This window comes from Phaenicophaeus curvirostris, chromosome 1 (genome assembly GCF_032191515.1).
Source record: "Phaenicophaeus curvirostris isolate KB17595 chromosome 1, BPBGC_Pcur_1.0, whole genome shotgun sequence".
Lineage (NCBI taxonomy): Eukaryota > Metazoa > Chordata > Aves > Cuculiformes > Cuculidae > Phaenicophaeus > Phaenicophaeus curvirostris.
The window spans coordinates 183,564,288-183,591,491 of NC_091392.1; the positions used below are offsets into that span (position 1 = coordinate 183,564,288).

The 27,204-nt window shown below is 40.5% G+C and overlaps 1 protein-coding gene across 3 annotated transcripts in view; it reads left to right on the forward strand.

Annotated features, from left to right (window-relative positions):
* Positions 1-3,736: 3,736 nt before the first annotated feature.
* The window catches only part of DCLK1 (doublecortin like kinase 1), a 248,398-nt gene continuing 224,930 nt past the window's right edge, over positions 3,737-27,204 (forward strand). Inside the window, exons 1-2 of one of the 3 annotated variants that reach the window (XM_069882515.1) lie at positions 3,737-4,001; positions 16,240-16,628. In XM_069882515.1, the coding sequence (XP_069738616.1) occupies positions 3,985-4,001; positions 16,240-16,628 (406 nt within the window). In that variant the 5' untranslated portion in view covers positions 3,737-3,984. Of the gene's footprint in view, positions 4,002-12,036; positions 12,058-16,239; positions 16,629-27,204 lie in introns of those variants that run through there. The other 2 variants (XM_069882524.1, XM_069882531.1) reach the window with 2 other exon arrangements.

Below are 27,204 nucleotides of genomic sequence, written 5' to 3' on the forward strand. Positions count from 1 at the left end.
CCAAGAAGCTTTGTGTGTCCTCTCTGGTTTGAGAATGAAAAAGTACAAACACTGTGAACTCTGCAGGAATTTCAGAAAAATGGTTATTACAACATTATTTCCTGTAATTTTCATGGCTTCTCACACAGACAGAACCACAGAAAAGACACTGAATCTAGGGCAATTCTTCCAGCTTTGCACTATACAGTATGTGGCAATGGGGAAGATGAAGGACTCGCTATCTGCACCCAGCAACAGTGAAGCAATCCCTTTATAATGAGAAAGGAGGAAAAAGTATTTTTTACCTCAGACACTCAAGTATTCATCTTACTATAGAATTTGGCCTTAGTTTGTTTAGGGACACTTCAGCTCCCTTGCAAAATACAGCGGTCAGCTTCTAACACTATTATTTTATCTCATAAATCTATCAAAAGCACCTATTTTTCTATAGATAAATCTTCCAAAACTATTCACACAATTGAAAAGTAACTGTTCTGACTTTTTTTTCTTTCTTTCTAATCAACCTTTACCCTTTCCTTCTGTTTCCCTCTTTCTTCCCTTTCCTTTTGACAATGGAAAGGGGAGAAAACAGAAAAGAGCAAAACTTGTAGGTAACTCCTGGGCTGAGATACTCATTGTTTGCTGGACTATTTCTGTATCCAGCATCTCCAATCAGCAGAAAAAAAAATGAGATCCCTGGGACACAGTCTAAGAATTACATATTTGAGTAACTAGTAGGCAGTCGGGTTATGATACTACATGCTATCTGCCTGTGAATGTCACAAAAATTCAGCAAGACAGAGGAGAGTGTTGATTATTCTGTAGTTCTGCTTCCATTCTGGAATATGAAGGAGGAAAAGGAAGATAATTTTCCATATTTCCATTAATCTCTACGATTACAGATGTTTGGGGAATATGCTGAGCTGGCCAAGGAACGCACAGGTATTACATCAATGGATGTATTCATCAGACATTTGCTAAGACAGAGGTTTTCTGTAGTGGTTTAGCTTTATTTTCTAAGGATATGGAACTCAGAAAATTCAGGGAGGCTCAATTAAAAATTAGCTCAACTAAAGCATGGAGCAAGTACTGGCAACCTCAGCACCACATTTTGTTGTCTGAACTTTCAACATATTTTTGGCAGTGCTGAGGAGGGGACCATCCATCCTCCCCTAGAGTCTCTTCAGACTCTGGAGGATCGCTGCCAAATTGCTGCCCTTGGTGAGCAAGCTGTATCCAACAGCGGTCTCCTGATCACTTGCAGCCACTGGAAACTGTAGTCATATTAGACAAGAGGAGAAAGCTCAAGTATGCTGAATTCTTTAAGGTAGTATGAAATTAAATATCTAGGCATGAAGAAAGGGTATTTGTGTCTGTGCCGAGGAAAAGGTTAAGAATGTCGTTTGCCGTTGGATATCAAAGAATCAATATAGGCAAGATGTGTTAGTGATTCTATTCATTCTGCTGCTCTGGGAACAATGGAATTACCATCTGCTTTGAGTGTGAGGGAACTTTCTGCATCCGATATTAAATTGTGTTTAATCATTTACATTATCATAGACTTTGACTTACCTAAGTGATTATTACGGTGTTGTGCAATGGGTGTATCAGTTCTTCTGGATTTATTCCCTTTTTGCAAGTTTGGTACGGTATTTTACTAAAAAAGTAAACTAAGGTTAGGTTCTTTACTAAGAATGCAGACTTAAATAATTCCTGGCTGATACTTTTATTTTGCTTTTGAGGTATTGTTTTGCATGTTTTGCTCTGCAGTAATATTTAAATAGCCCATCTAACATGAGAAACAGGTAAAAAAAGTTTTAATTCTTCAACAGCTGCTATCTACCAACTTCTGTTGCGTACCAGCTTATATAACCCTAACATATAGGATGTTGAAACTGGAACTAATACACCTTTGTAACATATGTAGGATATTTTAAATAGCAAACGAATTATGCTAAAAGCCACTGAATACATATAAGTACTTAAGGATAAAGAAAAGTGCTTTTTCTGAAGGATTGCCTGACAAATTGTACATTGCTTCAGTTTTCACTGAAAGGCTTTAGACCGCTGCCAGACAGCAGTGGAAGCTATGATGACACTAAGCTGGGTGGAAGAGTTGATCTGCTGGAGGGTAGGGAGGCTCTGCAAAGGGATCTGAACAGGCTGGACCATTGGGCTGAGTCCAATGGCATGAGGTTTAACAAGGCCAAATGCCGGGTCCTGCACTTGGGGCACAACAACCCTGTGCAGTGCTACAGACTAGAAGTCTGTCTAGAAAGCTGCCTGGAGGAGAGGGACCTGGGGGTGTTGGTTGACAGCCAACTGAATATGAGCCAGCAGTCTGCCCAGGTGGCCAAGAAGGCCAATGGCATCTTGGCTTGCATCAGAAATGGCGTGACCAGCAGGTCCAGGGAGGTTATCCTCCCTCTGTACTCGGCACTGGTGAGACCGCTCCTCGAATACTGTGTTCAGTTCTGGGCCCCTCACCACAAGAAGGATTTTGAGGCTCTGGAGCGAGTCCAGAGAAGAGCAACAAAGCTGGTGAGGGGGCTGGAGAGCAGGTCTTACGAGGAGCGGCTGAGAGAGCTGGGGTTGTTTAGCCTGGAGAAGAGGAGGCTGAGGGGTGACCTCATTGCTCTCTACAACTACCTGAAAGGAGGTTGTAGAGAGGAGGGTGCTGGCCTATTCTCCCAAGTGACAGGGGACGGGACAAGAGGGAATGGCCTCAAGCTCCGCCAGGGGAGGTTTAGGCTGGACATTAGGACAAAGGTTTTCACAGAAAGGGTCACTGGGCATTGGAACAGGCTGCCCAGGGAGGTGGTTGATTCACCTTCCCTGGAGGTGTTTAAGGCACGGGTGGATGAGGTGCTAAGGGGCATGGTTTAGTGTTTGATAGGAATGGTTGGACTCGATGATCCGGTGGTTCTCTTCCAACGTGGTTATTCTATGATTCTATGATTCTATGATTACTTGGAGAAGGAAGCTAGAACAGAGGAAATATCCATGTATTGACTTAAAAGGATCATAGTTAAACCGTCTGAAAATAATACATACACAGGTTAGTGAGGCTGCATGTTTTTCTCTGCTATGTGCAAGAAATAATAATTTATATTAAGTTACTTGCCATCTTAAAATGATTGAGCCTCATGTTTTCTGCATGATTTAGTACTTTCAAAGTGGGAGAAGTAATTACCTCTTACATAATAAACCATCTGCATGGATATAATTAAACATTTGCTCAGTTGTATTTGATATTAAACCAGAAAAATAATGTGGTTAAGTAGCATTCATCATGCAAAAGATGCCAAAATCAGCTGAAAATCCATCTATAACATCCTGGTTAGTTGCTAAGCTTTTGAAGGGATCTTGAATAGATCTCAAATGTGATGCTTCATAACTCAGGTTGACATGGTAACGTGCACAGTAAAGAAAATCCCAGCTTTATTAGCTACTTCATTTTAATTCCCTCCTTTTTTCATATGCTCCCCTCAGTTTATGGAGTAAATGTATCTTAAAAGCCTCTGATTGTAACTCATAATTATTTGGCATAATTAAGATAGTGCACTAGTCTTTTATTTTGTAGGCAGCAGAATAGCAGCAGATCTGTGAGATGAATCCCTAGCAGCACTTTTTTAATGGCCATGTTAAATTTAGTGCTGTTCTGAAAAGGAGTATGTGTATTGCTTGGTTAATGGGATGCTTGCTATATTAGGACTGATCTGGCAAGACTCTGCCAGAGGAAACAGTCAGAAAAGAAGAACTTTTCTCCATATAGCTGCTCTGACATACATGCTGTTGAGGGTCAATGACCAGAGACATAGGCTCTGAAGACTATCTGAGCAGACAAGACCAGAAAGGCCAAAGCTTGAGAACACAGGCTGAAGGAACGGTATTGGGGTAAAAATGGACCCTGTAAATGGACAGAGGCATAAGCAAGTTTGCTAAACCAAAACTGAGACATAGTCAACGCTTTTGGTATATTTAGATAAGTCTAAGGCTTCATAGATGGCCATCACAAAACTGTATGTCTTAAAGTAGTCTTAAAGTAATAGAAACATATTTTTAGATTGTTTTAAAATAACTGTCTCTAAAAGCTTTATTTCTTCTGCAAAGTAAACCATACCTCATTTTTAACAAGGATTTGCATCTTCATACATTTCTTAATTCTCTCCTTCTGTGCATGAGAGAGCACTAGAGATTGCTGTATGATGTGGGATGTGTCTGGCACCTTATAGCATGTGACTGAGAGGAGGGAGGGAGGGAGGGAGTGAGGGTGGGCGGAAGAATGGAAAGTAGGAAGGAAGGAAGGGAGGAAGGAAGGAAAGAACTGCAGAGCTAGGATATCATCTGAGGAAAATGATAAAGAAAGGAAGTAAAGTTTTACACTACATGGATGCTTGAAGTACAGACAGAGCTAAAGAGGAGAGGCAGGATCTGTTTCATTGTGTGACACTTGACAGGTCTACTGGATACACAATCCCAAAGGTACTCAAACTCATTCAACCTCCAGCTCTGCAGCTGACTGAGGGATAGGAGAACTGCAACATTCCACAGAGGATAAATAAAGACAGACTTGGGAGTGACCAAAATAGAATTTAGTTGAAGCTTTCCCTGCAACCATGACACTGGTCACTCTTCAACCCTCAAAATAACTTATCACTTAGAAAATGAGATGTTATCTTCACACTAGACAGCACTGTTACAGAGTGAGAAATGAGCATTTCACTTCTCATCTAGCTTCACAGGAGAACCTTTGATTTACCATGGAAATACTGACATCACTGTGAGAGGTCTCTTACAAAGGAAATCTTATCAAGGAATTAGAAATATCTGAAAAACTCTAACAAATGAAAGAACGGAAAAGATCTTCCACTTGTCTGATAACTGTGTAATTAACAAGACTGAAAAAAAATCACTGAAAATAGCATCCATTATTGCTTCTGGGTCCATGGTAGCTCTACATGTCTATTTAATATCTGATTCCTTCCACAGTGGCATTCCAGAGCATCAAAAAACTCAGCCATTTTTTAAACTGACTAGTGGGTTTTCTGTTGTTCAGACAATTTTAAACGTAATAAACCCGATAAAATTAAACTGAGGAAATAAAAAAAAGAAGAACTGTTTGGAAGCAGTTTCTCCTAGGCCTACACCACCCAAAAGGGAAGAAAGAAAAGAGAAATTTTAATGTCACTATTTATTGCAGTACCTTCAACTAACTGTTAAGCTTGAAAAATGCTGGTTTTCCACTGGGACCTGTTTTGTTGCAGCTTTGCAAACTTAAACCGTGCATGATTTAAGATTCTTTATTTTAAAGCTGTAAAGAGTGCAATTCTGTTTATGTAAAACAGCCCTCTATAAATTTTCAAGGGATTTTTTACACTAAACCTTCCTATACTAAAACAAAATTAATTACTTCTTCAAAACAGAGGACTCTGAATTCCACTTTCATGGCAAATTATGTTTGCTTTGTTACCACCTAAGAGCATGTGGATTAACTTGCTTAATACTACTTTCTTTCCTAACAACAATAATTCAAATGTAATCTTAAGATTTGTGTTTGATTTCTTTCTGGCTATTAATGGTAACAGTCTCTTTAAATAAAAATTCACATTTAAGGCTATATGTGAACATATTTCACATTGACTGCACCTAAACTTTCAAAATGTAGCCACACAGACAAACAGAAAAAGAGTTATCTAGTGATGCAGAACTGCCAGCTACCCTCTTCTCTTCTAAGCCTCATTAGTTTCCCCATGCAAACATGGTTACTGTATAGACAACAATGACCTTATTTCTTATCCAAGGACTAAGCTGACAGTCCACAGGGTTTTAAAATGACAGAAAACATCTATTTACTCCAGCCAAGCGCTTTTGCCTTGCATTTTCTAGTAAGCAATCATACATAGCCACTCTTTTTAATTTTGAATCATTCCAGATCATTGTCATTTAGACTGGCTCAAGAGTTTTCAAGGTTAAGTTCTTAATGAACTTTGGGATAATTCTGGTTTGCTGTAATAGAACTGAAGGTACCTGGAACTGTCCAGAAGTGTAATATGTTGGACAGATTTTAGTTTTGTATTTAGGCTTCTAAACTCTGAGTCCAGTTTCAGGCATTTAAGTTCTTTCCTTGGGAGAAGAAGAGAAGACTGTCAGTTGTGTCTGCTTGCCTTCTCCATTTACTAGCTGTTTAGTTTATCTCAAAGAGAGTCTCTAACTTTCATTCTTTTTCCTCCATGCATATTGTTTTGGTTATCTGTGCATCTCTAACACAATCTGTGATGACTATGGGAATATTATATTTTGATCTGATTTCAACGTAAGCCATGTTACCACAAGAGTTACAACTACTTTTACAGTGACATTGCTAATTAAACCAAGCCACTCTATCAGACATAAAACTATCATTGCCTGCATATTTACCATCATTGTCTTTTAGCCATATGGTGGTTTGGTATGAGATCTATGATCATTTTGTTTGTCTTTTACCTGATGAACTCTACAGCAGTGCACAACTTTATGGTGGGTAAGCATGCTTGAACTAGCACCAACAGATATGTTATTAAAGAGTACTTCTCTAGACCTTAAATTTTTAATAATTTGGAGATGAAATTATTTGTTGCTCAACATATTAAACCAATACTTACTACTTACTATGTACTAATGCTAATAGACAAGCTGAAATCTTTAAGATTACCATGATCATTTGGAGCTTGAATCTCCTCTAAACTAACGAAAACTGGACTTTCAGACTCAATGTAGGTAAATCTTTAATTAAATGTCATGAAATCAATTCTGTCTGCTTTTGTGTTAAGTCATAGGATGGTTGAGTGGAAGGACCATCAGTAAAGGAGTATTTTCAAACCACATAAGCAGTACTCAGGATCCCTCCACACACAACCTGCATGAGGAGAGAAGTGGTAGTCTAGTTAAAACAACAGCTAGTGGCTTACACCCCTAACCAGCAAGTGAACTGCAAGAGAGAATGGTATCTAAATCCCCACTCAGAAAAGATATATGCTGCCCAAAGGATCTGATTTTGCTTGTAATAGCAGGTGTGGAACCCTGCGGATACTGCTTGACAACCTCATATGGCCAGTGCATCACAAAAAGTGGCATCTAGAAGGTGAAGAAAACTACTGCTATATAATGAAAATTTGTGACACCTCCTATGTCACTAGTATCTTTTGATTTCTCCTCTTTGAATGATCTGAGCTCTCCCCTGTTGTATCCTGTGTAATGCCCCTCATGCATCCTTTAGTGATTTGGGACACATCGGCTGATTATTTTCCTGAGAATGAACTAAGGTCTATCCCTCCCTCTCCTCACAAAATCTGTGTGCTACTGTGATGTTCCAACCCTCTTCTGATTGACAAGACCTGCATGGAAAAAAAAATTATTCAGGGATTTACTTCAAAAGTGCCAGTAGTTGGTGCAGAATTTCACCCTCTAAATTCTTTCAGGATGCAGGCCCTTTTTAAAAATACTGTTTCTAAAAATTATGTCCCAACCCCAGCCCCTCTAACTTATTTTTACAACACTGGTAAACAAAACTACACATAAGCTGTTCTTAGGTCATTAAAAAAAATGTGTACCGTTTGGGCATTTCTATTCATAAAACATTACAGCTTTCTCTCAAAATGAAAAAGACGGTCCACAAATCCTCAGCTTAGAGCCTATGCATACTGCTGAGATTGAGTTGAGGTTATTCTGAACATGCGTATTCTAAATTATTTAAAATACTTCTGCCGAAGGTTAGCAGTCAGCAAAGAATATCAATTACTTTAATTAGTTTGACCCAAGGACCAGCAAAAATTCAGATCCTGCACTTCAGAATTATTCTACTTTAGCTTCCTGGCAACCTGAAAAGGAGAAAGATGATAATAATGGTTTACTCAGATACGTATCTTGCTATGCTACATGATGATGGGGAACATTTTGGAGACAGCCATTTACCAGGTAGGATTTGGTCTGCCACATGGATGGCTTATTTATAATTGATAATCCCAAATGACAGGGGTTTAGGTTCAATTTGTTGCAAGGAAATCATATCAGATATAAACTGCTTTTTAGACATACCTTTAATAATATCTGAAGTAATAGTATCTGAAACAGCTCAACAATATCTGAAAAAAAATAAGGGACCTAAGTGCTGGAGGTCTCTTATTGACACAGTTAAAATATCCATGGAGTATCACAAAGTGAAATATCACAATTTTCCAACACAAAACATGTTCACTTAACAATAGGACCTCTTTCCAGTAGACAAACATGTAGGAATAACTATGTTTTATCCAATGACCAGCATGCAATTATATCTACTATATGCAAAGAGAGTTAAGTCCAGGTCTAGAGTCTGTTTAAGAGGATTAATTTCTTGAAGAAGTTAGTTAAAAGGAAATAAATGAAACAGATAAATAGTCTTTAACAGTGAATGATTTTACCAAACAAAAACAATCTCATTGTGCAGTTAGAGAGGATATTGTCTTTTCTTAAATACATCCTTACTAGAGAGAAATCCAGAAGGACAGATAACATAGTGAAGACTTTTTACTTGTTATTGTAAGTCTGGACAAGCAAAATATCCAAAAGATGCATATGAGAAATTATTGGTGAGAAATTTTACATCCAGAAATACTGAGGACAAGGAGGAACTAAAAAATATACATTATGAACAAAAGTAATCCTAGAAAAATCTGTTATAGAAGCCAATAGTATAAATTGTCAATAACAATGGAGAACAGACAGAAGGATTCAATAAATATTTCCGCATAATGTAGCCCCATACCAGTCATGAATGCTCTATGTTTTCCCTAAAATAATATGCAAATCATTTTTAATACACAGGTAGTTTAAAAACAATTTATTATTGGTCTGCCTGTTTTATGTTGCTATTCAAGAAATCAAAGAATATTAGGTATTAAAAACCTGGATAAAGCCAGCTTTCCATCTGGACAATGTAAAAAACCATGACTTTGATTATGTAATTCTAGCTATGCTGGAACCAATGGCAGGTAAAATACTGAAGGCCTGATGTGTGATATAATCAATACAGAAATGATGGTGTAATTAATGTCAATGAGCAAGTCAAATTGGGTAGCATTCTGGGTGAGAATGCTGAATACGATTGATAAAGGTGACTGCCTTGAGATATGCTTCTGTAAAGGACCAGACATAGAGGAGCACATGAATCTAATAAAGTAATTGGCATTATATAAAATCAGTGTAACATATTATAATTAATTAAAAAAATGACTAAATGACAGATCTGCAAAGTAACTATAAACAGCCAGTTGCTACTCCTCTAGTAATTCATGAAGAATTTGTAGAGTTCTGTTCTTTTTCATAAATGACTTTTGCCTGATGTATTTCTGGTGCATGGTGCTGGGGCTCTGCCTCCCCACCCCATGCCTCTGCTGTGCCCAGCTGGCTGGTGCAGCTCCAGTTGCTCAGATCCCTGCTGGGAGCTGGCATACACTGTTTGCTGAAACGGGCATCTACAACTGCACTAGGACCAGTTCCCTTGGTCTGGGCTGGCATCTTGAGAGCTGAGTGCCTCTCTGACATGAAGTGGAATGCGCTCTAAACACACCCTTGACACCACCGTCTTGAGGGATTGAGCTGTAGTTTTCAGAAAATGCTGTCCTCTGCTACTACATAAATTTATGAGTGATCTGAAGGAATATTTAATAGCAATAATGGTGAAATTTGCAGATGACATAAAATGCATAAAGCACTAAATAATGCAAAGAAAAAACAGTATTTCTGCAGGGAAATTGACATCCTTTAGCAAGCCAGGATCATTTGAACATGCTTTTTCAGACAGCTGAATGCAAGGTCATTCAGCAGGAACAAAGAATGTAGGTCACATTTCGAAGACTGGAGACTGTGTCCTGGAAAGCAGTGACTCTGAAAAGGATTTAGGGGTCACGGTGGTTAGCCAACTAAAGAGAATCTCCCATAAGGATGTTCTGAGGTATTTGATGCAGCCTTTGGATGCTGGGCAGTGACACAACTGTATCCAATTCTACAGTACACTTTTGAGGTGTTCAAAAATTAGAAATGTTCAGAAAAGCACTGTTGGAATACTGTTAGATCTGAAAAACCTGATTAACAATAACTGATTAACTATAATTTGAGAAGTCTGAGTTACCTATCTTATCCGAAGCGGGATTAAAAAGTAAATGCATCATGGTTTACAAGGATGCATTACAGAGCGTTCCGGAAATGCATAATATTCCAAAGCCTGTCCAACAAGGAAAGAAAATTTTGTATTGGGAAACAGCATGCTTTTTTAACAAGGCAACTATATAACTATTGAAACTGTTTCAATTTAGAATTACACTGTTTTAATTTAAGCTGTGGACAAATCCATGAAAAATGTAAAGGAAAAGCATCTTTCAAAGCACTTTCAGAAGAAAAGCACAGCAAATATTTGTTGACAAAAGCAAACAGACTCCACAGTACTGTGTTGCATCTTCATGTTAAACACAAAACCTGTCAGTAAATAAAGTAATACACTTTAAAAGATAGTGCCCTATTAGGTTTACACTTTAGTTTTGATTTATATTGTATTCTTTTGACCTTCTTTTTAAACCATAATCAGAGTGAAGTTCTTTCTTGAACATCTGTGAAATATTTTGCACACTTAGGCTAGACATAAATAAAACATGTCAGGAAGATGTAAACACCAGTGGGAGAAATGAATTATGTACGTGAACACAGGGCACTATAGCTAAAGTAATGAGTTAAAACATAAGAAACTTCCATTAACCTGATCATCAGAAAAAAATTCCTTATAATTAGAGGAATTCAGCTTTGAAGAGACGTCTCCTTTGGGAAGCTGAAGCCCCGTTACCTGAGACACTTAAAACTATCGAGACAAAACAGCATTGGAGAATGTTAAAGAACAATCCTTCATCAGGACCATGATGGTCTTTTCAATCTCTAATCTTTGTGACCTCCTGTTTTTTCTTATAATTTAAAACCATCATGATTTTTTTATTTGACTGTTGACTTACAAAAGAAGTTGTGTAAAGAACAGAATTTTATTGCAAGGTACCCAGAATTCCACTGAAATTAGTTTCCATTCTCCAGTCAAATATACCAACATAACCAATATTGCCGTATATGTTATGTCTAGACACTGATCAAGATATTTTCAAAACCAATAGACTAAAAAGCAACATAGCTGGTGCAATACTCAATGTGGAGGTACTCAGTTCTTAGGAAGTTGCATCTGAAAAATGGGAATGCTTAGCAAAGTGCCTCAGCACAAACCATGGACCACAGAGAAAGAATTTCATGACTTAGAATAAGATCTACAAAGCTAAGCTAGGTGGTAAGATTGTACTGAGAACAGACATGTACATCGAATTCCGAATCTCTTTGATGTTCAGGTATTTTAGTGATACTACTTCTTTGAGCAGAGGTCTTCCTGAAGTTTTTAGGTGCTCATTTCTCTTTCAAAAGCCAAGGAAACAACTGTAGCCAGAAGACTTCTGTTTCTGCTCTATACTTTAATGACTAAAGAACTCCTTCAGGATGATGAAGATACAGCAACAATTAATTTTCCTCTTCAGGGAATCTCCTGTCTCCTAATTGCTTGTCTGTCGACTGTCCTAGGGAAATAGAAAAAAAAGGGCATGCTCTATCCACTTCTTTTGAGCCTTTTACAGTTTTCGTAGACTGAAGGTTTCATCTGCCTTCAAACAGATTAAGCAGGAGCCTCTATTCTGTTCAGAGGTCTATCAATGGGAGCAGGGCATCCTGGGCGTAAGTCCTTGTGCCACTGATCATTTTGGGATTTGTGGATATGAAACATACAAATGACCCTTAATAAAGACACACAAAGCCATATTTTGTCCTTCCTAACTGAGTGCCATAACCACGAGGTTACAGACTAATTCCCTCTCTCTGAGCTAATGCATTTTTAATTCTTTCAGAGTACAAAGTGGAGCAGCTTCAGCAGAAGGGACAGACTGTGTTTTCTTCCCTTCCATGTCCCCCTGGACAGTGAGCTGTTTACCTGACAAGCAGAAAAGCGCCGATGTCCTTGTTGCACAAAGGAAAGCAAACCAGGTCCTTTACCTCTAGAATGTTTTAACCACTGAAATTTTTTACGTTAGAAGGAAACCAAGCCTTTAAGGACAAAGCATCAGGTAAGGCTGATTTTTTGTACGGAGGTTGACTTAGCAAACCTGCTCCAAGACCTGAGAGGCTGGACTACAAGAGGAGCAAGTTCAGTCAGATGAAGCCTGAGATGCCTTTGGGCAAACGCATATTCTGGAAATATAAGCATAAAAACTGTAGCATCTATGGATGAGGAGGCTGGAGAACAAGGCTTACAAAGAGCGGCTGAGAGAGCTGGGGTAGTTTAGCCTGGAGAAGAGGAGGCTGAGGGGAGACCTCATTGCTCTCTCCAACTACCTGAAAGGAGGTTGTAGAGAGGAGGGTGCTGGCCTCTTCTCCCAAGTGACAGGGGACAGGACAAGAGGGAATGGCCTCAAGCTCCGCCAGGGGAGGTTTAGGCTGAATATCAGGAAAAAAAATTTAACGGAAAGGGTCATTGGGCACTGGAACAGGCTGCCCAGGGAGGTGGTTGAGTCACCTTCCCTGGAGGTGTTTAAGGCACGGGTGGATGAGGTGCTGAGGGGCATGGTTTAGTGGTTGATAGGAACGGTTGGACTCGATGATCCTGTGGGTCTTTTCCAACCTAGTGATTCTATGATTCTGTGCTAGTCGCCTACAAGGTCAGATGTAGCCACGCGAGCGGTGCGAGGAAGCCTGGCTCCAGTTTCAGTACCTAAAATCCACATCAATCCCACCTGCAGCACCCAAGTCCTTTCACGGGGCTTCGGGGGGCGGGCGAACCTCCCGGAGATGCCAAGTGACCCCCTCGGCCAAGGCGTTTATCCGGACGCCGGGCCGGGTGTCCCCGGGGCGGGTGAGGGCCTGGAATCCCCCCGGGGGCTGCCGGCCGGGCGCCGCCGCCCCGCGGGAGCGGAGGGAGGGAGGGAGGGAGAGAGGGGGAGGCGGCGGCGCCGCCCTCCGGAGAGAGGCCGGTGCGAAGAGCCGCATTTCAATGAGGGCCGGGCTAATGCAAATCACTGCAACCGGCAGCGGCAGAAGAAAGGCGAAGCAGCTGCAGCCCGGGCTCCCCAGCAGCGCGCTCCAGCCGGGGGAGGCGTAACAAAGGCAGCGGAGCCGCTTTCTGCGGCAACTGCTGCGGCTGCGGGCGGGTGGTCGCCCGGGGGGGGAAGGGAAGGGAGGGGAGGGAGGGAGCTGCCGCCCCTTTGGCCGCTTCCCGTCTTCTCTCCGGCAGGTCTGCGGGAGGAGGTGCCGGCCGGGCTGCGGCGAGCAGGTAAGCGCCGGGCGGGGGCTGCGGGGCGCGGCCGCCGGGGCCGCGGGGCACCTGTGCGGGGCGGCGGGGGCTGCCGGCGCCTCCCCCTCGGAGCTCCGCGTCCCCCCGGGGCTGCGACCACCTCCCCCGCTCCCCTCCGCGCCCCCCGCTTCCCTCCCCGGGTGTCTCCCTCGCGGGCTGCTGGCGTCTCAGGCGCGTTTCGCGACCCCCGCGGGATGGAGCCGCTTCTCCCGGAGCCGCCGCTGCCTGCAGACACGTTTCCCCCCCCCCGGCTCTGGTCGGTGCTGGCTGTGTCCCCGCCGCGGCGTTGGGGGATGCGGATTTTTCTTTTTTTTTTTTTTTTCTTTTTTGTCAGCACGTATGATTGTTCTGTGCAATCGCTCACCCGCACCTGCATTATAAATCCCTTTCTAAGAGATGCATAGGGAGTGAAATGTTGGGCATGGTGGTTTTCCAGGGGCGTGTCCCTTCATTTTCCTGTATCTCGATGTCTTCGAGTGTAGATCCGCACGCGGACCCACGGCAGCATCCGAGCAGATGAAGTTATTTAGGATTTCTTTGTCTGCTCTGACCTTGTGGTTTGAACACGCTTTCCTGTCAATAGTAGGACTGGCGCTCAAGGAGAGCCCTGTTTCTATATTAAAGGGCGTAATTGGGAATTACAGTCATTATTGATTAAAGCATAAGTGTGCGGAAGAAAGGGCAATGAGTCCCACTTCTTCCTCCCCACATAGCAAATTAATACAGCTGAAAGTCTCTTTAAAAAGTACATTTTCATGGAATCATGTTTTCCCTTTTTTTTTGTGTGTGTGTTTGAGATGATTTGAACAAATGAAACCGCAGACATTAGAAAAACGCATTTGTCTTGGCACAGTCATTGCTTTTGAGATGCAGTTTCTGAATTGTCAGTTCGGGTTCTCGTGGGAATTAAAAAAGAAATAAAACGACTGACTTATTTTTTTTGTAACATGGAAACGTTTGTGTTGTTATCTTGATCCTAAGCTGTGGCCACTAAGTGGTATTTTGTATTTAACCTGTGGATAAATGTTAGTGAAATGCCACAGCAAATGTTCTTTTCACTGAAGGGGGGTGTATGTGTGTATATACACTGAGAAGGAAAAACGTAATCTTTTATGTATATGTATATACACATATATGCCTCACAATATATATACATTAGGTACCTTTAAAGTATTTACAAATATAAATCTTGCATATATACATAAGAACATGATCCTGTGCCAGTGTAACAAAATGTACTGAGCTGTAACTGAAGCAGGGTATATAATCTCTGCCAAGGCCCCACACTTGCAGTGCTTAGCCTTAGGTGCTTCTTGTAGTCAAGCACATGAACAGCTCTGAGAAGTTGCTGAGCGTATCCCCTACAGCTTTGCAGCATCAGGGTCCAGCTGTATAATCATTGGTTTAATACAAAGTTCTGTAACCTGAAAACCATCTATAAGTCTTTCTGTATTTCCTTCTACTGTTTTATAGCTGGTTTGAATATACTTTTTTTTTCCTTAATGGTCACACAGTTATAAGTGGTTACAACAAAGCTTGTGTTTGCTGTTATTTTTCTTTTATTTTACTGGAAATCAATGAGATACCACTTCTAATTAAGGCCTGTGTATCTGTACTATAAATAAGCTTACTGTGCTTCACTGTTCCACAGACAACTGCAAATCTAGATGTTTCCTAAATTAAAAGAAATGTGCTTTGAACCTCATGATCTTTTGGACATTCTCTCTTTTTTTTGCTTCGTATTTTTGTTTCTTTTGTTTGTGAAGATTAATGTGCAGTTTATATTTAGTGTATAGTCACAACAGAAGTCTTTTTTCTTGTGTGGATAATAAAAAGGAACACAAGTAGCTACCTCCTTGATTTCATTTCAGAACATGTGAATTTCCATTTGTGTGAACTATATTGAACAAATGGGATCATTCTCGTCAGAGCTTGCAGGGTTTTGCCACTATCAAACATGGGAGAAGCCAGTTGGTTATTTGCCCTTCGACACTGAATTTATCACTCTTTCAGTGATAGTTTTGTGGGTGAAAGAAGCTGTCAGCAGTAATCAGTTTGAATATTAGACATAGGGTATTAATACCACGTCTTGCAAATTTTATTACATGTATCACTAGAATACCTTGCTGACTGAGTAATATCGGCTTCCTGTCTTCTAATTTTCTTTTTTTTTTTTTTTTTATATATTTCATGACATTTGAGCACTCCTGTTGGTTCAGAGTATGTCTAATACATGCACAAGGACAACCGAAGTAATTTATTATGAAGCTTAGGGAAATCAGTAATCAAGGACTTTTGGAGGGTGTGCTTGGTACCCATGAAGTCCACATACAGGTAGTGGTAGTCTTGATTCTCATCACCAACCTACATCAATTCTCTGAGAAGTTCTTAATTGTCTGCTTGTTGGCAAACAGTTCCACTTCTGAAATAGCACCTCTGAGAACACAGTTGGAACAAACAGTTTGCTGGGGGTGAATGGTCTAAAAGGTAGACAGGACTCAAGTATCGCCTGAATATAACATGAGGAAAATAGGAATCTGATGCATTTGAACTTTTTTTTCCAGTAGTTCAACTTTGTCACCTCAATTTCAGAGTTCTTACTGAACACTTCTTAATGTTTGTATATTGTTAGCAGTTTGGTTTGTGAGTGGCATTTCTATGGTGTATAAAAGCCTAACTCATAAGCTAGGTTTTATGGTGTGGCAAGAGAGTTAGCTATAAAATGAACATATGAACATAAAATGGTTTCATTTAAACATTGTTCTCAAGGTAGGAAGTATTCTGTGAGTTCCATGTATAAGATGTGAAGTCTTAAAGTGGAATCCCTTAAAATGTGTAAGTTTCCTAAACTTTTTCCTCTTCTTTTGTGCATCCCTTAGGTTCAACTTCAAAATGTCCTTTGGGAGAGATATGGAGCTGGAGCATTTTGATGAGCGTGATAAAGCACAGCGATATGGCAGAGGGTCCCGGGTAAATGGTTTGCCCAGCCCTACTCACAGTGCTCACTGCAGCTTTTACCGAACCCGTACTCTACAGACCCTGAGTTCTGAGAAAAAAGCCAAGAAAGTTCGTTTCTATCGTAATGGAGACCGGTATTTCAAAGGGATTGTATATGCCATCTCCCCTGACCGGTTTAGATCCTTTGAAGCTCTCCTGGCTGATCTGACCCGAACTCTGTCTGACAATGTGAATCTGCCCCAGGGAGTGAGAACAATCTACACAATTGATGGCTCCAAAAAGATTTCCTCCTTGGACCAGCTAGTAGAAGGTCAGCAGTAAGATTTGGAAGTTACATTTGAGCCAGTATTTGTTTGTCTAATCTATTAAGTAATGGTATTGTTGTTCTTGTTGACAGAGAAAGGACCTTCAATGGTATAAGTAGAATTGTCAATATCTTAAATTGTGCCATGAAATATTGGTTCCTGCTACTTATTTCTCTTTTGTTGAAGTGTCTGACCTTTCCATTTATGTTAACTTAGTGTTAATAGTCCTAGATCTTGAAGATCGTACCTGCTGCTTCTTTTGAACTTGCATATTTAAAAATGCCAATGCGAATTTAGTCAGTTAAACTTGGCAAAGGGCATAGTGCTCTCATCTGCAGAGGTGAAGGTATTCGCTGATGAAACCTACAAGAAATTCAGTTCTGATGGACTTTTTGGGTCTACCTGTACCTAGTGAAGAGCTCCAATTCTTCCCTACAATAGGCCTTAAGTAAAATATTCTCATCTTATGGAGTGGCATAAATGTAGGCAACCTGTTAAAAGAGTAATATTGTAGTTATGGTTCAGCTGTGATAGATGGTAAACTTTTTCATCCCCTTAGCATTTCCCTTTTCATCTTCCTCAGTCCATTGGCATCCTTACATTCTTTTTAAATAAGAGTCATGTACCTGCAGTATAAAGCATTACCAGCCATTTGGTCAGAACCAATGGGATGCTGTCATCAACACTGAATTTGTCAGTCCTTCAGTGATAGCTTTGTTGACCGAATAATCTGTCAATGTTAATCAATTTGAATATTAGGCCCAGGATATTATTAATAAATTTTGCAATTTTTAGAAATAGCTAAAGTAGCTTTTTCAACATAAAGTACTTCTGGCTTGCACTAGGTTTCTTTGTGTATGTAGATAATAGCTCCTAGTATAAAGCCCCAGAATGTGTAGGATCTGAAAGCATTGACTAGCACGTGGCTATAACTGAGGTTGATTTTTTTTTTTATCTGTAAAGTTGAAATGCAGGGGCTTGACTGTGTTCAAAGAAAAATAAAGGTGGAACAATTTTTTTGTTGTTGCTTCCATCCTGTCCTTATCTCCAATGTGCCATGGGCAAACCTGCAAAGCATGGATCTGTAGCCACTGGAGAGTTGATTTGGAGTTGTAACAGAGATTGTAATTTCTTCATGATTTTTGTTTTTAGCACCAGGTGACAGAACTTGTGTTATCAGGGTATAATGAGAGGATGTGAAGAGAGGAAAAGAAAAGGCTAATGCCACATAAGGTTCCTGAAAGAGGAACACATCTTCGCATAGCAGGTGTTCAGCCACCATTAAGTTGTCTACTTTAGATATCGTAGCACAGGAAAGCTTTTTAAGGAGAAGTTTTGAGAAGAGGATATTCTTGATAATCCTCCTTGTGTAAAAAGGAAAGTTGAAGACTACATGAAGATGCTCAAAGTGGTAGGATTGTCCATGATAGTAAGGGATTTTGGGGTTAGGACCATAGGTTTAGTAAAATAGAAAGGAAACTGGTCTTAAGATAAATGTAATGAATTCCAGGGCAGAGTTAGGATTGTATTTGTAAGGAAAGTATTTAATTGGTGGACAAAATAAATTTCTGGAAGGAAAGACCAATATTAATCAAGGTCTGTATAGAACCTGTGTTTGTGTAACCTTCTTCACTGTAGCAATATAAATAATAGTGCTTATTTGATTGGTATGGTCATCAAGAAGCAAGTATCTTTTGAAATTAATGTTGATTTGCACAGTCTTTTGCTGCCAGTCAGAATCAGGTTTTTGAAAAGAAAGTACTGAATGCAGAAATAAATTAAGCAACCTATAAGACTGGGGTTTTTTTTTGGCATCTTAGAGAAGAATAATTCCAGTTATAAATCAGTCAGTCAAAATGAATGACAGTACCAAAGTGTAAGTTCCATTTTAAAGAAGGGCTTAGGGCTTTCTTTTAGTTCTTTGGGATTTTCTTTCTTACCTTGTCGATGATTACATCTACCCTTCTGGTGTACAGTTGAAGTTGGACAATCTGATTTTTCTTGTGCCATCCACACTGTGGGGTTTATAGAGGTCAATCTTTGTGTGCAAGTAGAGTACTACATCCTTGTTCCACCTGAAATGGGGCATCTGTCTGTATAAAACTGTGAGGTGGGTTATTTTGTTCTGTTTCCCTCATTTAGATTCACTGTAAAGTACAGTTTTACATATTATTTGCTCAGTGATGTTTTTTATGTAAAGCCTTTCCACTCTTTACTGTACAAATTTATTAGAGTTTGGCTAGTCTGGTACAGCATTAATTAGCTTGAAGCTGTGCTTTGTGTTTAAATAGCTGGAAAATCACTTGATTTTTGCCTCTTGCCAAATGACAGTTGTACTGAAACTATTGAAATACAAAACATTGCTTTTGTCACGGTGAGATTATTCTCTCACTGTGTGAATTAATTAACGACACTGTTATGAACTTAGATTATTTTTTTTCTTCTTTTATTTGTGGTGGCATTGATTTTATTGATTGCGTTGTAAGGTAAATCTGTAAGGCCTTGATTTGGTGGTGGTGTTTGCCTTTATGTCTGTGAGGAAGTGAATGTACTCTGGCTTTCCCATATGATACATGAAGACAGAGAACCATCTACCTCCTAGGGGAAATGAGGCAGCAGCCACTGTCTTTCATCCCAGAGCTAGATACATAGAACTGCATGAAAGATAGTCCCAAAGGAACAAAGATTGTAAAGGAGGTGTTTTGCTTCAGTAATGTTTAGTTCTGTCGTGCCTGCAATTCAGAGCTAGCATGGGTGTATGGTGGTTATTATGTAGGTTATTTTGAGGTGCATGGACACATCTTCCCTTTATTTTAAACAAATAAAAATAGAAGTGAGACTGGGGGGAACAGGGGATGGTTTGGAAGACTTAGGGCATGTGAGGTTAGTTGGAATTTGATAACAAAGGAGTATGTGCTATTGTAAAGTTTCATGTGCTCTGCAAGTTCTCTTTTCTGGTCAGCTTGGATGATGGAAAGAATGCAGTGGATTCAGCTTACATTCTTTTTGTCAGACCTGATGTTCAGGACCCTCTTATCCTTAAAGAACAGTTTCCAAATGTGACGTGACTTTATCCCCTAGGTATGACATGTAATCAAAGCATGTAGAAACAATAAAGATGAAGTTGCTCATACGGCTAAATTGTCTAGGTGTAAACAATGTCTCATGAAAGGTCTAAATGTTTTTCACTTTTCCAAAAGTGTACTGTCTTAATTTAAAGCTGAAGGCAGAGGTGGATTGATCATAGAATCATAGAACATTTAGGGTTGGAAGGGACCTTAAAGATCACCTAGTTCCAACCCCCCTGCCATGGGCAGGGACGTCCCACTACATCAGGTTACCCAAGGCCCTGTCCAACCTGGCCTTGAACACCTCCAGGGATGGGGCATCCACAACTGCACTGGGCAACCTGTGCCAGTGTCTCACCACACTCAGGGTGAAGAAATTCTTCCTAATGTCTAATTTAAGTCTGCCCCTCTCCAGTTAATACCTGTTCCCCCTCATCCTATCACCACAAGCCTTTATGAATAGTCCCTCTACAGCTTTCTTGCAGGCCCCTTTCAGGTACTGGGCGGTCGCTATAAGATCTCCTTGGAGCCTTCTCTTCTCCAGGCTGAACAAGCCCAACTCTCTCAGCCTGTCCTCGTATGGAAGGTGCTCCAGCTCTCTGACCATCTTTGTAGCTCTGCTCTGGACCCGTTCCAAAAACTCCATATCCTTCCTACATTAAGGATTCCAGAACTGGACGCAGTACTCCAGATGAGGTCTCAAATGAGAGCAGTAGAGGGGCAGAATCACTTCCCTTGACCTGCTGGCCACTCTTTTTTGATGCAGCCCAGGATACAGTTGGCCTTCTGGGCTGCAAGTGCAGATGGCTGGCTCATGTTGAGCTTCTCATCGACCAGCACCCCCAGATCCTTCTCTGCAGGGCAGCTCTCAATCACATCATCCCCAATCATGTACTGAAACTGGGGATTGCCCCGACCCAGGTGTAGGACCTTGCACTTGACCTTGTTGAACCTCATAAGGTTCTCTCAGGCCCACTTCTCCAGTCTGTCCAGGTCCCTCTGGATGACATCCTATCCTTCTGGTGTGGCAACTACAGCATTCCACTTGGTGCCACCTGCAAACTTGCTGAGGGTGCACTCAATCTTGCTGTCAACATCATTGATAAAGATATTAAACTGCACCAGTCCCAGTATGGACCCCTGAGGGACACCACTTGTCACGGATCTCCATCTGGACTTTGAGCCATTGACCACTACTCTTTGAATATGACCATCCAACCAGTTTCTTATCTACCGTACCGTCCACCCATCAAATCCATATCTCTCCAATTTAGAGAGGAGGATGTTGTGGGGGACCGTGTCAAAGGCTTTACAGAAGTCTAGATGGATCACATCTGTGTCCACTGTTGCGGTCACCCCATCATAGAACGCTACTAAATTGGTCATACAGGATTTGCCTGTGGTAAAGCCGTGCTGGCTGCCATTAATTACCTCCATGTTCTCTGATGGTTCTAATGCTCAAAATTACCACTGAACAGTGAGTGTAATAAGAACAGCAATAGATTGAAATGAGCAGGATAACTCTGAAACGAAGAGTGTTACTTACAGGTTTTACTGCTGGGGTCCTGCTATGTGGAACAAAGACCACAGAATCAATACATAGCCAGAACTGCATCCCTTTCTCATTAATTATTATTGTAATATGACCTCAGAGTCTTGGTTAGGAACCAGAATCAATTGTTTTAGATTTTCATAATCACTACCACAAAAGATGAACCCTGCAGCAGAGAAATGGCAGTCAAAAGACAAACCAAAACCCCCAAACCACAAGATGAATGGAGAATACTGGGAGACAGTATTGTCACGTGTTGATATTGGGTACACGGACAAACTGTTGTAAAGACTTGTATGTGCGTGTGCACGTTTTGTGTAGGCACAGTGGCCAAAATAATTCTAAGGAATAATCTGAAAAAGAAACATTTATGTCGCTCAGGCATTATCTCTGCAGTCCTCACTGAAGGAGGGGTCTGAAAAAACACAGTTGTACTGGTTTTAAAATCTGGTAATGGCTGTAACTGGCTAATCACTCTTGGGAGATGTGAAACTCACTGCAGTGTCAGGGGAGATGATAGGTCACAAGGAAGGCTTTTGCAAGTGGAGGCATGCAGTTTGTATTTGATGCAGCAGAGAAGCTGCCTTCTAGTGGAGGGTTCAAAAGGCAGTGTCTCCTTACAAAAACGATGGGCTGTGACAAAGTTCCTGACTTTTGTGTTTAAGTCTCGTTCCTCCCACTGTCACCTCATTTGTCTTATCTCTGCTTTTCCCTCTCTTCCCTGCAACTCCTGCTGCCTCCTTCACTCTGCCACCCGCTCCCGCAGTGCTAGTAAGAAGCCCAGCCAGGCCAGACTGTAGGATTTGATTGACATGGTCTCTGATGTGCTCTGGAGCTAATGTTCTGTCTTCTAAGTCATGCCTTCCTCAGCAGATGGGAATCAATGGGCCAGAAAGATTCATATGCATATTATATATGTTATCAAAATAATAATAGCAAAGTATATGTTAAAATGTTTGTAGAGCTGAATCTATGTAGATGTTTGTTTATAGGATTGAATTTACACTGGATATTTACCATGGATTTGATCCAGGGCTATCAAAGTTAGAGAAAATTGGACTGGATCCTATGGCAGAAATGCCTGCAGTCCTTATATTGTTTAATAAACAAACAGCTGAACAATCCTGTTGCACAAAATGGTAGAGGGCTTTTCTGGCACTGTTTATTTGATTATTTTATTTCATGAATTTGAGAATGTTCATCCATTAGCGAGTTGATTCACATTGTATCTTCTCTAACAATTTCTTGGAAGGTTCTATGGTTTTGTATTTTAGGTGCTTTCCAGTTATTGTTTTTAAGAATGTACAATACCAGTCTTGCTTGTAGCAAGACTATGGGAATTTTAGGGGGCAGGGGCAGGGGAAGTGTGTCTTTTTTTTTACTTGGCTTTTTTAAGGAAAGAAAGACATTTTTTGTCTGAGCTGAAAGAATGATGTGCAAAAGAAGTCCTTTAACAGGTCTGAGGAGATCTTATTTAAAGTGTTTGGTGCATCTGATTGCTGGGTGAACGTGGCTAGGTCAGACTTAATTCCTGTAGATGCTCTGTCTCTTCTGCACTGTTAAATTTTTTCATACGCTGTGGAAAGACAAGGCAGCAGTAATGTAGTTTATGTAGGTTATTACTCTATTAACTAACACATTTGGGAACTATAATGTAGTAACTTATATGGTTCAGGTCATCTTCCTTTTACAGTCTGCTCTGCATGGTGAGGGGTAGTCAGAATTCTTTGTCCTTTCCCCCAAGAGACTGTTTTTCTGCCTTTTGCATGTGCAAAGCCAATGGGTGGAGGAAGGGTAGGCTTACCTGTTGCACAGGGTGTGAGGGTGCTGGGGGTGCCAGTCCCTTCCCTGCTCTCTTGATCTCATTATTGCCCTCTCTGCTGGGGAAACAGACAACAATGAACGCTGGGCTGAACTTCCTTGCCAGGTGCCACACTTCCAAAGTGTGCAACTACTGCAGTTAATCCATGTCTACTGGGCTCATAAATTAACTTTCCTTTCCTTGTACGTGCTCTCCCATGAGGAATCACACTGTCTCCAATAAACTGGAGGTTCTGCTGCCTTTCAGAGAAGGGGCTGGTTGTTCCCTCTCTGGTTGCGTGATTCAAACAGCTTCTCAATTCCTTCTTCAGGGCTTTCACCTAAGACCAGCTGGCCAAGTCGCCTTTACCACAGAAAAGCAATGCAAATAATCCCTTGTAAGAGATAATGCCTTGATCATTCTTGTAGTGAGAGTATCAGCAAGCTGAAGGAAGGGAACTAATTACTAATAACAATATGCCAAAGAGGGAATCAAAGACTTGCATCAGGAAGGCTCACGTACTTGCTGACAGTGATTCAATGTCTATTTAGTAGCCACCCTGTACGTGGATATTTTTTCAAAATTGTATTTTCAATAGGTGAAGCATGTAATGAAATTCTGTTGTGACCTGTAAGAACTATTCTTCGGTATTACATGGCTTTAGTGGTTCAGCTCTGTTGAATTTTGACAGATGTTTAACTGCAAGTAGTAGGTTTTATTTGTCTCTTTCATTTTTTTTTTTTTTAGCATAAACCATATTTTGGGATCTGTCCTTCTACATTAACTTTCTGATTAGCTTCTCAATTCTGAGATTTATTTTAATTGCTCCACATGGAATTTCATTGCCCAATATAAATTGTATGATTCCTGGTTCAAAACTGGCAAACAGGCATTGAGTATTTTTGTTTGGAAGAGTTAAGGTGGTGTGCATTGCATTTGCACTGCTGCTGTGAAGAGGCGGGGAGCTGTCAGGAAAGGGTTGCTTTCTAACATTTAGTAATGACCATTTTGCTAAATGTTAGATATCCCAAAACAGCTGGGTGTCCCCCCCCGTCCTTTTTCTAATGGATATTGATACTGTAATCAAGAGTCAAAACTTCATTAGTGACAGCTGACTGTGCCGAGACTGTGCTCGCTCCTCTCTCTTGGGGAGCTGCAGACTAATAGACATTTTGAGTGGGCTGTCTTTTCTGTGCTTCTGCTTAATCCAACATCTCCACAACATGTGTTTTTTTTACAAATCTAGTGTTTGGAGATTATGATCTTCTTCCAGCTTCTACTTATTCAAAGCTGGTGTTTGTGGGCTGTATTTGTGCTTAAGCCTGACCCTGAGTATGAGCAGATGGTGCTCAGTGTGGTTTCCTTGGAGGTGTATTTTCCTGGTGCTCTGGAGCTAGGGAAAACAACTTGCTGCTGGTATCACCTGTCCACTGATCACAGCTTCTGTCTCCCCTCAGGTGCAAGTAACAAGGGTGAGGCAGTTTTAGTCAGAGGCTACCAAAAATAAAAAGGAAAAATAAAAGTGTGTCATCACCTGATAGTTTCAGTCTTCTCTGTTTAAGGTAACTGAAAAAGAAGAGAGGTTGAAAATCTAGGTGAAGGATTTGTCCTTTGAGATTTCCCCTGTACTCAAACAACACAGATGCAAAAGGATTAGGCTGAATAATTTCTGGCTGCTGTCAGGGTGGGTCTCATGTTCAGGAAATTTTAGCTTGTATTTGTGATTGTAGTGTTTTGAGTACTTAAATTTGCTGGATGTCACTATAAAACAGGGTTTACTGATCTAAGATTAGATAAAAGATACTTTTAGGACATAGGGGTTTTGTCCACTTAGGTTTTTGTTCTTACAAACCTGACCATTAGGACCACCATGAATGAGAACTGCGTACGTCTCTGAAGGTTTATTAGTCCCAGCACTTTGTTTGAAGTATAAACAGTCTTAAGTAGCAGCATTATGGGAGAGGTGTCTGTATTTCTGTTTTCCTACATAAAATAGCTCTTACAAAAGACATTTCTTCTTAGAAGGCCTTGGATACTCTACCTCCAAGATATTCTATAGCTAAATCAGAGTGTCTTGAAGGGAAAGAATGTATATTGGTGCTAGTATTTTGTTCATGTAGTATAGTACTGTTGGAAATGAAGAAAGGAAAAATAATTTGATATTAAAACAGTCTTATAGCTTCAGTGATTGTATTGGTCTTTTTATGATCATTTCCACAAAATTAGTTTTGTAATGAAGAGCTGACTTGTGCTGTTAAACACTACAAGGAACCCAGCTGACCTTTAAATATAGCTGATATTAAAAATCAAATGGAATGCTATCCTTTCAAGAAGGGGAACCAAAAGAGTTCTTGATAAACTAAATGTAAATCTTCTGGGTACAACATATATGGCCATTTGTTTATGCACTTGCCCTTTGAGAAATGACTTTCAACATGAAGACTTGTTTTTAAAAAATAGTTGCGATTTCTTGCAACTAAACTGAAGTCTTTCTCTGATAGTACTGAAGCTTAGAAATCTGATTTACTTTCCCTCTCCCCCTGCCTGAAGTGGCTGATGTATTTTAAGTCTTACAGCAAACACTAATGGAGACAAGAATAAATTTGGTTTCAACATTTCTGAAAGAGATGTCTGCAAAGTATTTTATAGAACAGTTATTTAGTGTATTAAACACGCTCTTGTTCATAGTAGGAATTTTATTTTCCTTCTACAAAGCACTGTTGAAGTTTTTTAAAATTGGTTAATTTTATGGATGTGGTGGTGTGGGTGCACTCTGACATTGCAGTAACTGAGTAGATAGTGCTAAAAATATTGTATGGTGACATGGATAAAAAAGAATACGTACTATTTGATCACTCTTGGATCATTACTATGGCTAAGCCTTTTTGTTCTGACGTTGCCATATATCTATATCTCTCCGTCATATATATACAATGGATATAAGGAAGAGCTTGTATTTGTCTCTTGTAGGGTTGGTGTCAGCATTCCATTTGAGATTCCTTTCTTAAACACTTTAGCTGTTAACTGCAAAGTGCAGATTAACTTGAATTTACATAGTGACTGGTAAGCATTCAAATGTCTTACTTCATCTCCTACGCTGTATTTTGTTCTGCTTTAGCAAAATGCTCTTAAAATTAACAAGAACACCAAAAATCCTTTTATGGTTCTTGCTTGATCTTATGCTGTCATTGCATTTATAGAAACATAGAATCATTTAGATTGGGAAAGAACTTTATGATCATTAACAGTAAATCTAACACCAAGCTCACTGCTAAACTATATCCCTAAGTACCATGTCTACACGTCTTTCAAACACTTTCAGGGATATTGACTCTTCACTGGGCAGTCTGCTCAAATTCTCGATAATCCTTTCAGTGTGGTAATTTTTCCTAATATCCAATCTAAACTTTCCCTGGTGCAGCTTGAAGCTGTCTCCTCTCATCCTATCACTTTTTACTTGGGAGAAGAGACCAAAGCACACCTCGCTCCAACCTCCTTTCAAGTAGTTGTAAAGAGCGATAAGGTCTCCCCTCAGGCTGCTCTTCTACAAGTTAAATAAGGCCAGTTCCCTCCGCTGCTTCTCATAAGACTTGTTCTCCAGACCACTCACTGGCTTTTGTTGTCTTTCTCTGGACACACTCCACCAGCTCGATGTCTGTCTTGTGCGAAGGGGGCCAAAACTGAACAGTATTTGATGTGTGGACTCACCAGAGCCACATACAGGGAGATGATCACTTCTCTGGTCCTGGTCATACTATTTCTGGTGCAACCCAGGGTGTTTTTAGCCTTCTTTGCCACCTGTGTACACTGCTAGCTCGTATTCAGCTGGCTATCAACCAGTACCCCCAGGTCCTTTTCCACTGGGCAGCTTTCCAGCCACTCGTTCCCAAGCCTGTAGCATTGCGTGGGATTGTTGTGACCCAAGTGCAGGACCCAGCACTTGGTCTTGTTGAATCTCAGTCAGCTGGCATTGGCCCATTGATCCAGCCTGTCCAGATGCCTCTGCAAAGCCTTCCTTCCCTCAAGCAGATCAATGTTTCTGCTCAGCTTGGTGTTATCTGTCATTATCTTTCCTGCTTTGTGGTCCGTCTTCACATGTTGCTCTGACTTCTTTGTCTTCTTTTGCAGTCCTTCCACTGCCTTTCTGATAATCACTGTAC